General features: G+C 40.7%; 1 protein-coding gene across 4 annotated transcripts in view; it reads right to left on the bottom strand.

The window, feature by feature from the left end:
* Window positions 1–5,898: 5,898 nt before the first annotated feature.
* Window positions 5,899–12,325, bottom strand: part of LOC110503037 (phosphatase and actin regulator 2) — a 74,311-nt gene continuing 67,884 nt past the window's right edge. For 3 of the 4 annotated variants that reach the window (XM_036960796.2, XM_036960799.2, XM_036960798.2), the window contains exons 11-12: window positions 11,529–11,605; window positions 5,899–11,380 (exon numbers count right to left, since the gene is read on the bottom strand). In XM_036960796.2, coding sequence (XP_036816691.1) covers window positions 11,365–11,380; window positions 11,529–11,605 — 93 coding nt within the window. In that variant the 3' untranslated portion in view covers window positions 5,899–11,364. Of the gene's footprint in view, window positions 11,381–11,528; window positions 11,606–11,947; window positions 12,125–12,325 lie in introns of those variants that run through there. The other variant, XM_036960797.2, reaches the window with a different exon arrangement.

Below are 12,325 nucleotides of genomic sequence, written 5' to 3'. Positions count from 1 at the left end.
AGCATCCCTAGCGGGCAGAACAGATATGACAGCTTGTTACACAAAAGAAAAGGGCTGGGTTTGAGTGAAAGAGCGGGAAGACTGAGGAACAAAGGGAATAAGCTGTGCTATCGTAAATACAGTATCGTATGCATTCTAAATTACCGCCCATTTGGAAAAGGCAAATGCAATAAATATTTACCCTGAGCTGGGCTTCGGTAGGTTGGCGGTAGATGGAAAGCCGTGTTGCCCAACCGAGTCCTCTGAAGAATGTCTCTGGTTGTCAATTGGATACGTTGTAGTAACGTCGTTGGGTGATAGACGGGTTACTCTGTCTGTTCCTTCCTAACCCTCGTTTGCATCTGCTGTTGCTAACTCAACGGCTAGGAGGTATCACTTCTGTAGTGAATAAGAGTTCAAAGTTCATACCATTCTCAACCAAAGCTCACGCTGATGTTGGCTTCGTTCTGTAGTTATTATCTGAAACATTCTGACATAGGACCGTCGTCCTTACGTCCTCGGAACAGGAGGTTCTATTGCCGTCAAGGGCTTATATAGGAAGGGAGAGGTGGGCATGTTTGAAAAGTTTTATAGCCCATTTCCTTTCACAGGGGCGGGTCACTGATTGAGCAGAGAATGAATCTTATGAAAACCCAAATCTCACATTTTAGAAGCTAAAATCACATTTCCTCCCATCACGAATAATTTAATATTCAAACATTTAAATTGAACAACAATTCCATGTGAATCCGATAACTCTGATGTGTAGACTTTCCACTGTAGAGTTTATGTCATCTTATCATTGATGAGAATGTCTCAGATGACAACCGAACTGACATCATATTCATTAAGTACCACCGCATATGTTAAATTGGTCAGATTACCAGAATATTGTTCATTTCCCCCCACCTTCGGATGTTCCCAGAATCTCTATGCTAACCAAGGGTTTGCAAATGTAACATCAGTAGGGTAGAGAGAGGAAAAAGGGGGGAATAGGTATTTATGACTGTCATAAACCTACCCCCCAGGTCAACGTCATGACACTAGTCATAGAATGTCCTCTCGCTACCGTACAGCAAGCGGTACCGGAGCGCCAAGTCTAAGTCCAAGAGGCTTCTAAACAGCTTCTACCCCCAAGCCATAAGACACCTGAACACCTAATCAAAGGGCTACCCGGACTATTTGCATTGACCCCCCTGCTCTCCCCCTCTTTTACACCGCTGCTACTCTCTGTTGTTATCTATGCATAGTCACTTTAACAACTCCACCTTCATGTACATATTACCTCAAATAACAGGTGGCCCCGCACATTGACTCTGTACTGGTACCCTCCTGTATATAGCCTCGCTATTGTTATTTTACTGCTGCTCTTTAATTACATGTTACATTTACTTCTTATTCTTATCCTAATTTTATTAAACTGCATTGTCAGTTATGGTCTTGTAAGTAAGCATTTCACTGTAAAGCCAACACCTGATGTATTCGCCAAATGTAACTAATACAATTTGATTTGATTTGATTCTCTAAACTCAATAGTAAGTATTGGAAACATTCGAACAGATGAATCTCAGGTTCACAAAGAGGTATACGCTTCTTGTCTTCATCCGTCTGGGTGAAAAACTAATTGAACCAAGATGGCATATTGAGGTAGGCAGAGTGCCAGAGGGAAAAAAAGTCCTACTGCCTGTGAAATCACATTTTCCAGGTGCATGACATCTACAAGACACACTGAGGTTTATAACAACAGCTCTAGGGCTGATTGAGCAAACGTAACATAATTTAGCAGGGCCTTGGCTAAAATACATTTATTCCCTCACGTTGTTCACAAAAGCACTAACATTACACACAGGCCGCCAAAGCCCTAAAGATAACTGGCAGGCTGATATGGCAGATGAGCTGTTTCTAAATGCTGTTATCAATTTATCCTTTAAAACCTCTTCAGGATTGGTGGGTCCCCTGCGGGACGGTTGAGCTAACGTAGGCTAATGCGATCAGCATGAGTTTATAAGTAACAAGAAAATTTACCAGGACATTGACATATCTGATATTGGCAAAAAGCTTAAGCTTCTTGTTAATCTAACTGCACTGTAGAATTTACAGTAGCTATTACAGTGAAATAATACCATGCTATTGTTTGAAAAGAGTGCACAGTTTTGAATGTGAAAAGTTATGAATAAACAAATTAGGAACATTTGGGCAGTCTTGATACAACACTTTGAACAGAAATACAATGGTTCATTGTATCAGTCTAAAACTTTGCACATACACTGCTGCCATCTAGTGGCCAAAATCTAAATTGCACCTGGGCTGGAATAATACATTATGGCCTTTCTCTTGCATTTCAAAGATGATGGTACCAAAAAAATGCAAATATATATTGTTTTTTTCTTTGTATTTTACCAGATCTAATGTGTTATATTCTCCTACATTCTTTTCACATTTCCACAAACTTCAAAGTGTTTCCTTTCAAATGGTACCAAGAAAATGCATATCCTACTTCAGGGCCTGAGTTACAGGCAGTTAGATTTGGGTATGTCATTTTATGCGAAAATTGAAAAAAAGTGTCTGATCCCTTTAATGTACTTTAGTAGCAGTCTGTGACCTATTAAAGTGTCATGCAGTCTGTGAGGAGCACAGAGAGGACTTGCGGTTCCTTTGGCAAGCTTTGAACATAGCATTTATCCGCTACAATACAATAACTTTCAAACTTGTATAGTGGTATTTAGTAGGGGGAAGAATTGATTTCTCTTGTAAATTCATTTGCAACCTGTTCAGGGCAGTATATCACCATACCATAGATTTAGCTAATCTAGTCGGAAATTACTACCAAGACCAACTATTTATATTCAGGCTGGATTTGTTCCGACTTTGAAATTAGCCTTTCATTTTTGTATTTGATTAATTTCTGCATTGGAACTGTCAAATCGGTGTGCAGCTGCTCTTTTGATCATTGTCATGAAGCCACATCAGTCTCACTCGCGTTAGAAGTTCAGAAAGAGAAAGTGTAGGCTATATAGAAATAATGACTCACATTGAAAACCATTAAACAAAATACTGAGTATTTTTATCAGCCTAATCGAGGTGTAGATCACATCTCACATTCCAGTGTTTGTACTTGTAAACAAGGCTGCATGGGATTTCTCTTAATGCGACTCCGTGTAGCCAATGGCAATGCCCAGGTATAATGCCAGGAGCCGCTTGTGGATTTTACAGCTCTAATGCAAGTTCCACCTCTTACATCATCCAAACATCATCTATGCGGATGTCGGCTAAAGCGTATCTAAAGTGGTTCCCTGCGTTGTTGGACATTAGACTGTCAAAACGCCAGCAAATCACATCGAAGTGATTTTAATTAGGGTATTCTGTTTCAAACTATTCCCACGCACAATAGGCACGTGATCATATACAAATGTAATCATGGTTTTAAATTATGATGTATTAATATTACATCTGGTTGGGTTTCTTGCGGTCAATTTGCAGTCTACAAATTATTTATAATTATGTTCTGCCCTCCTGAATATCCGCTCAAGAAAAAATCAGCCTGCACTGAATTTAGTTGATGATCCCTGGACTTGTGCGTCACGGCTCTCTTTAGCTGTGTACCATGTGAGTCGCGTCAGCCAGGCTAGTAAACAACAGGCAGATAGATGTTTTCTTAATATCCATGAAATATTATATTACAGGCCTGGCGCCTCTGACGATAGAAGGGTACGCTGTTTTGATCAAAACAGATTTGATAGGGGAGTTAGTAGAAAGAGTTACACTATTTCAAGGGAAGGTTGTACAATATGGACATCTTCTCTTTGGCTTCTCCACTGGTTACAGCTTACTCATCAGTATGACATCCTCCCACATGGGAGGGCATTCTGCTGCTTATAGAGTTCAATAACCATCTGCCAAGTCTGCTACTATTGGCTCTTCCCATTGTTGACATGGAGGGCACAGTTTTTTATTTTTACCTTTATTTAACTAGGCAAGTCAGTTTAGAACAAATTCTTATTTTCAACTAGGAACCATGGGTTAACTGCCTGTTCAGGGGCAGAACGACAGATTTGTACCTTGTCAGCTCCGGGATATGAACTTGCAATCTTTCGGTTACTAGTCCAACACTCTAACCACTAGGTTACCCTGCCGCCCCGTTTTGAAATAGGGCCGTTCCACAAAAATAGTGCCTTTTCTGCCCCTTTGATATTCTAAGTAGAAATTCTGCACTAATGAGGCTGGTATGTTAAATTAAGTTAAACTTAATATAGACCACATGGACAATTCAATCAAATTGATTTTGCTATATGAATAAAGACTTGCTAAAGTGCCAAATTTCAGCATTTGACATGTCCCTCTCTGCACCCTCTGACTTTCAGGAAGATTTTAACCCACTTAACCACTCTGAATTCAATTGCCACCCCTTGTTGCACACAACACGCTTCCATTCCCCCTTTCACAAGGGGATTTATGGCTGGTTTAAGATCATTATCAAGCCTGTTACATTCAAGCCTGTTGCGTTCAAGCCTGTTAAGGTCAACCCTGTTAGGGTCAACCCATTTATGGTCAACACTGTTACTTTATTTGGCATTAATAGGAACTTACAGTATATATTTTTATTTAACCCTTTGAGATGGGAAAACTCATTTTTTATTAAGTTGAACATATGCTCTTTATGACAGGATGTTAATTAGGTCAAATCATTATTTTTTTACCAAGTTACGCTCTTCAAAACGGCACTGAATTGGTGGAACGACCCGGGCAATAGAGGCAGTTTTGAAATGGGCGAGCTTGTTTTGCATAGCATAATGTAACAGGTGTAAAATAAATGCCTGAAGCTAGATCCCTTAGAGCAGAGTTTCCCAAACCCAGTCCTGGGGACCCCAAGGGGTGCACCTTTAGTTTTTTGCCCTAGCACTATACAGTTGATTCAAATGATTAAAGCTTGACAATTAGTTATTTGAATCAGCTGTGTAGTGCTAGGGCAAAAACCAAAATGTGCACCTCTTGGGGTCCCCAGGACCATGTTTGGGAAACCATGCCCTATATTCTGGTCTTGATGAGAAGAAAAAAAAAGTTGCGTCACAGGCTCTCTCTCCATTATTTCCATTCCTCCTGAAAACCGGAACATCTGGTTGTTGGGGACTGCGGGGGGTGGGGGATTAAAGCCTTGTTTATATCTGGTGCTAAAATGCATCCTTTGTCCTGATATTGTCCTCATTCTGATTGTGCCCACATTGTATCTGTTGCACAAATGTGTCTCATTTCCCCCATTGTGCCTGCATTGTAATCAGATATCAGGTCCCCCCGTAAGCAAATTATGTATTATTTATTATTTAATTATTCATTATTTATTATTTCTTCTAAAATAATATTTAATTATTCATTTGAAGACATATATTGATGCCATAAGTCAATGGCGTCACAGGGCAAAGATTTTAGAAGACGGGATAATGATGATTTAAATGGTTTCATTGTCTAAAACCGTCTACACTTGTAAGATATCCAGACACATTAGATCCCTGACTACCTTAAGTTGTGATCAAAATGAGACTTAATCATCTACACCTGTCTAAAAATGTGTGCACAATCAGAATGTTGACAAGATCAGAACAAAGGATGTTAGAACCAGGTATAAACAGGGCTTTAGGGGCCCGGCGGTGTACACTGACCATCGATGACAAGGCCAGCTATCAGGGGTGGTGGATACAAACCAACTTCTAATCATTGACGCCCCGGCTGTGCAAAATTAGCTCACCCACTCTGTTGTTGTTCATGCCTGTAAACAGGAAGTCGCCTGGCTGTGTACCGTATGATGAGGTTATATTGCTGAGCTTGGCAACCAGTGGAAAATGTGACATATGTACACTAATGTAAGTGCAAGCAATGTCTGTTTGACTGCTTCTCCCACAGTAACCTGAAACCAATAAACCCCAACCCCATCAGAGTTTTATTGCTGTAACCCAATGGAAAGTGATACAAATTGACATACTCCATCTAACTTAGGATTCTTCTAGAAAAATGAGACATTTAAGTGAGCTTTAAACCATCTGTTTCCATAAAATGTGGGTTTAGCAGTTGGCACAAAAGGCTGGCCAGTAACCCACTCCAATAGATGTTAACATACAGTATTTTCCACAAACATGTTAGCTACTCATATTTCCCTCACAGAGATATGCTGCTTCAAAATATTACGCAATTAATATTACTTGAGACGTGTGGTCTTTGTTCAAGGGTCCTGCCTGTCACTTTGACCCTTCTAAGAGACTGAACGTATTGCTTTTGGCATTTGCTGCTGCCTATATCCACAGAGGTGCTTTCAACTGTGATCAATGGACAAGAACCAGAGACAAAGACATGCCATTGGAACTGAGTGCCTTTCAGTGACTTCACAGTTGACTGCAAGGTGGATTAAGGCCAGGCAGACAAATTACTTTCCACCGCACAGATGATTTTCAACACAAACACACTTCTACAACATTCGGATCCTGACCACATTAAATCGATTATGCACAATGGGACAGAAACAGTCCGACAAAAGGTAAATAATAATATAAACTTGTGTTTTCATGGCTTGGTCTGTCAATACACAAAACTATACACAATGATGGTGAAACACAGTATATATATATATATATATATATATATATATATATATACTGCTCAAAAAAATAAAGGGAACACTAAAATAACACATCCTAGATCTGAATGAATGAAATATTCTTATTAAATACTTTTTTCTTTACATAGTTGAATGTGCTGACAACAAAATCACACAAAAATTATCAATGGAAATTAAATTTATCAACCCATGGAGGTCTGGATTTGGAGTCACACTCAAAATTAAAGTGGAAAACCACACTACAGGCTGATCCAACTTTGATGTAATGACCTTAAAACAAGTCAAAATAAGGCTGAGTGGTGTGTGTGGCCTCCACGTGTCTGTATGACCTCCCTACAACGCCTGGGCATGCTCCTGATGAGGTGGCGGATGATCTCCTGAGGGATCTCCTCCCAGACCTGGACTAAAGCATCCGCCAACTCCTGGACAGTCTGTGGTGCAACGTGGTGTTGGTGGATGGAGCGAGACATGATGTCCCAGATGTGCTCAATTAGATTCAGGTCTGGGGGAACGGGCAGGCCAGTCCATAGCATCAATGCCTTCCTCTTGCAGGAACTGCTGACACTCCAGCCACATGAGGTCTAGCATTGTCTTGCATTAGGAGGAACCCAGGGCCAACCGTACCAGCATATGGTCTCACAAGGGGTCTGAGGATCTCATCTCGGTACCTAATGGCAGTCAGGCTACCTCTGGCGAGCACATGGGGGGCTGTGCGGCCCCCCAAAGAAATGCCACCCCACACCATGACTGACCCACCGCCAAACCGGTCATGCTGGAGGATGTTGCAGGCAGCAGAACGTTCTCCACGGCGTCTCCAGACTCTTGTCACATGTGCTCAGTGTGAACCTGCTATCATCTGTGAAGAGCACAGGGCGCCAGTGGCGAATTTGCCAATCTTGGTGTTCTCTGGCAAATGCCAAAGGTCCTGCACGGTGTTGGGCTGTAAGCACAACCCCCACCTGTGGATGTCGGGCCCTCATACCACCCTCATGGAGTCTGTTTCTGACCGTTTGAGCAGACACATGCACATTTGTGGCCTGCTGGAGGTCCTTGTGCAGGGCTCTGGCAGTGCTACTCCTGCTCCTCCTTGCACAAAGGCGGAGGTAGCGGTCCTGCTCTGGGTTATTGCCCTCCTACGGCCTCCTCCACGTCTCCTGATGTACTGGCCTGTCTCCTGGTAGCGCCTCCATGCTCTGGACACTACGCTGACAGACACAGCAAACCTTCTTGCCACAGCTCGCATTGATGTGCCATCCTGGATGAGCTGCACTACCTGAGCCACTTGTGTGGGTTGTATACTCCGTCTCATGCTACCGCTAGAGTGAAAGCACCGCCAGCATTCAAAAGTGACCAAAACATCAGCCAGGAAGCATAGGAACTGAGAAGTGGTCTGTGGTCACCACCTGCAGAACCACTCCTTTATTGGGGTGTCTTGCTAATTGCCTATAATTTCCACCTGTTGTCTATTCCATTTGCACAACAGCATGTGAAATTTATTGTCAATCAGTGTTGCTTCCTAAGTGGACAGTTTGATTTCACAGAAGTGTGATTGACTTGGAGTTACATTGTGTTGTTTAAGTGTTCCCTTTATTTTTTTGAGCAGTGTATATATATATATATACACACACACACACACACACACACACATACACATATATATACATACATATTTTTATATATAAATATATACAGTGCATTCCGAAAGTATTCAAACACCTTGACTTTTTCAACATTTGTTACGTTTTAGCCTTATTCTAAAATTGATTAAATTAATTTTTTACCTCATCAATCTACACACATTACCCCAGAATGACAAAGCAAAAACAGGTTATTAGAAGCTTTCGCAGGTAGCCTAGTAGTTAGAGCGCTGGGCCAATAACCAAAAGGTCACTGGTTCGAATACCCGAGTCAACAAGGTCTATCGATATGCCCTTGAGCAAGGCACTTAACCCTAATTTGCTCCATGGGGACTGTACTACTATGACTGACCCTGTAAAACAACACATTTCACTGCACCTATTCAGTGTGTGAATCTTGACATTTTTAAGCGGATCTGATTGAATAGAGCCTTAAGTCAACATATTACACCATTTAAGTGGCCATGGGGTCACTTTTAGTCTATGTAGCTAATACTGAAGGGTTATGGCATCTTCTTCCTGAGCATACACCGTTGATGGTTCACATAAATGGTATCTATGTATGTGATCAACAACGGAACAATAAAGCAATTTAGAGGCATATATAGACCTCGTATATGCATGATGGATATGGGAGTGGCAATAAATGTACAGTACCAGTCAAAGGTTTGGACACACCTACTCATTCCAGGGTTTTTCTTTATTTTGACTATTTTCCACATTGCAGAATAATAATGAAGACATCAAAACTATGAAATAACACATATGGAATCATGTAGTAACCAAAAAAAGTGTTAAACAAATCTAAATATTTGTTCTATTTTAGATTCTTCAAAGTAGCCACCCTTTGCCTTGATGACAGTTTGCACGCTTGGCATTCTCTCAACCAGCTTCATTAGGTAGTCACCTGGAATGCATTTCAATTAACAGGTGTGTCTTGTTAAAAGTTAATTTGTGGAATTTCTTTCCTTCTTAATGCATTTTAGCCAATCAGTTGTGTTGTGACAAGGTAGGGGTGGTACACAGAAGATAGCCCTATTTGGTAAAAGACCAAGTCCATATTATGTAAAGAACAGCTCAAATAAGCAAAGAGAAATGACAGTCCATCATTACTTTAAGACATGAAGGTCAGTCAATACGGAAAATTTCAATACCGTTGAACGTTTCTTTAAGTGCATTCGCAAAAACCATCAAGCGCTATGATGAAACTGGCTCTCATGAGGACTGCCACAGGAAAGGAAGACGCAGAGTTACCTCTGCTGCAGAGGATAAGTTCATTAGAGTTACCAGCCTCAGAAATTGCAGCCCAAATAAATGCTTCAGAGTTAAAGTAACAGACATCTCAACATCAACTGTTCAGAGGAGACTGCGTGAATCAGACCTTCATTGTTGAATTGCTGCATAGAAACCAGTACTAAAGGACACCAATAAGAAGAAGAGACTTGCATGGGCCAAGAAACATGAGCAATGGACATTAGACCGGTGGAAATCTGTCCTTTGTTCTACATTTTAGATTTTTGGTTCCTTCAAGACTGTTGGAAAAGCATTCCTCATGAAGCTGGTTGAGAGAATGCCAAGAATGTGCAAAGCTATCATCAAGGCAAAGGGTGGCTACTTTCAAGAATATAAAATCCAAAATATATTTTGAATCGTTTAACACTTTTTTGGTTACTACATGATTCCATGTGTTATTTCATAGTTTTGATGTCTTCACTATTATTCTACTATGTAGAAAATAGTAAAAATAAAGAAAAACCCTTTAATGAGCATGTGTCCAATCTTTTGACTGGTACTGTATATACATTAATATTATGTACTGACATAATTCAAAGATACAGTACTCATATATGAACAGCACATAGCGCCATCAATACAAAACTCATCCTGTACATCACATCAATGTAAAAATCTATAGGGTAATTGGCAGTAAACTTGTGATCATGCAACTGATATACATTATGTACAAAAAATCCATAGAATGAGAAAAACATTAGCATGAATACTATGGTTCTCTTCCTATATTCTACAGCTGCCCTTAGCAGTCTGAAATGAATGTAAATTGATTGGTGCACCTCATCACAGAAATATCAAAGAAATGCTTCACATTTTATGACCAGGAAAAAAGCTCAATGGATTCATCTGGGACTGTAAAATACTAACATTTATCATATACTTTCAAACTACACAGACCATCCATTATTAATAGCTCAACCAATCTGAAGGGCAGACCAATTTGTTCTGAACTTGCCCTAAATTTGGAAAGAGGGAGTGGAAGAATAGCCTACATAGATCAATAGGGTCCACTCTGCTCTGTCCCTGTAAAATATATGCTCAATAATGGTAAGTGTTCTAGAAAACATGACAAATACAGTAATGATACATATTCCTTATTATCTAGGCAAAATTCATGTAGTCCCAGCCACTTTGAGATCAGCATCAACAATCACCCCTTAAAACAAGACCCAAACACCTTAATTTCCACCATCAAGACCACATGGCAGTAAAACTAACCATTAATTCTTAACACCTTGCCATGCACTTCCAAGATTACGTTAAGTTAAGGACTATGTGTCTGATTTGGTTATATTTGTCATTGCACTGTTGAGGAAGCTTGCAAGTAAGCATTGCATTGCACGGTTTACATTGTATCCTGTGTATATCACAAATAAACATGGATTTGATTACTGTTACCTTTGGCTGGACTTGCCTAACCTACAACATTGTCATAGTTGCAAAACCATTTCCCTTCCAGTCCCATGGGGACTTGGTCAAGGCCTGTTAAGGTGCTTTAGGGAAGCCAAAAAGAATGTGGGTAATTAAATCAGTGCTGTGTTACAACGTGCAACAGTTTTGTCCTTCATGGATACTGGCCTCTCTCTCTCGGTCTGTCTCTTTTCACACAGCACTAAAGCCCAGTCTGGTCTGGTCTGTGTAAGCAGGTGTGGCCCAATGTTATCAACCTCTATTGATCTGTAGAGCTGGAGCCAGGTTGGCCCTGGGAGACGGTGTCCATGTGTCCGTGCCTAAGGGCATCCAGGCCCGAGGCTCCGGGGAAAAGCCCGATGGTGAAGCCCGCAGCGGGGAGAGAGAGCCTTTAGGCAGTGCCGGCAGCCGACCAGCACCCCCACTGGAGAGAGAAATGCCTCAGGGCCGATGGAATCTGCCAAGGCACAGGGAAACAGACACTGTTGGATCAGAACTGAAGTCTGCACTGTTACTAGGCCTAAATCAAACAGCAGTTTATTATCTTGTATCACTCATAATGAAGTGTAATGGCTGGGGATCAATAAGGTTCAAGTTGTCATTACCTGGTAAATTGTTTGCTCTCTTCATGAACTTCCATCTCTTTGCTTTTGAACTCATTCAGTTCTTTACGGATAGCAGCCTGAGGGAATATAAACATTCAGTTCTTTACGGATAACCGCCTGGGGGAATATAAACATTCAGTTCTTTACGGATAACCGCCTGGGGGAATATAAACATTCAGTTCTTTACGGATAGCAGCCTGAGGGAATATAAACATTCAGTTCTTTACGGATAGCAGCCTGGGGGAATATAAACATTCAGTTCTTTATGGATAGCAGCCTGGGGGAATATAAACATTCAGTTCTTTATGGATAGCAGCCTGGGGGAATATAAACATTCAGTTCTTTATGGATAGCAGCCTGAGGGAATATAAACATTCAGTTTTTACGGATAGCAGCCTGAGGGAATCTAAACATTCAGTTCTTTACGGATAGCAGCCTGAGGGAATATAAACATTCAGTTCTTTACGGATAGCAGCCTGAGGGAATATAAACATTCAGTTCTTTACGGATAGCAGCCTGAGGAAATATAAACATTCAGTTCTTTATGGATAGCAGCCTGAGGGAATATAAACATTCAGTTCTTTACGGATAGCAGCCTGAGGGATTCATAGATTAATTGTCAAATATATGAATTAATTGTCAAACTATCAGACCGTGAATAGCTTCAGACAGGCAACACATTTAATATAACTGAAGATGAAATGGTAGATAACTCATTATATGTGAATAATGTATTTACAGCATTGTTCAGGTAGCTGGAATACATGAGGAAGAAAATGCTAACAATTTTTTTTTTA

Source organism: Oncorhynchus mykiss, chromosome 23 (assembly GCF_057628025.1).
Source record: "Oncorhynchus mykiss isolate SJ-2025 chromosome 23, ASM5762802v1, whole genome shotgun sequence".
NCBI lineage: Eukaryota > Metazoa > Chordata > Actinopteri > Salmoniformes > Salmonidae > Oncorhynchus > Oncorhynchus mykiss.
The sequence above is the reverse complement of the archived record's forward strand: the minus strand, read 5'-3'. Positions and strand labels throughout refer to the sequence as shown.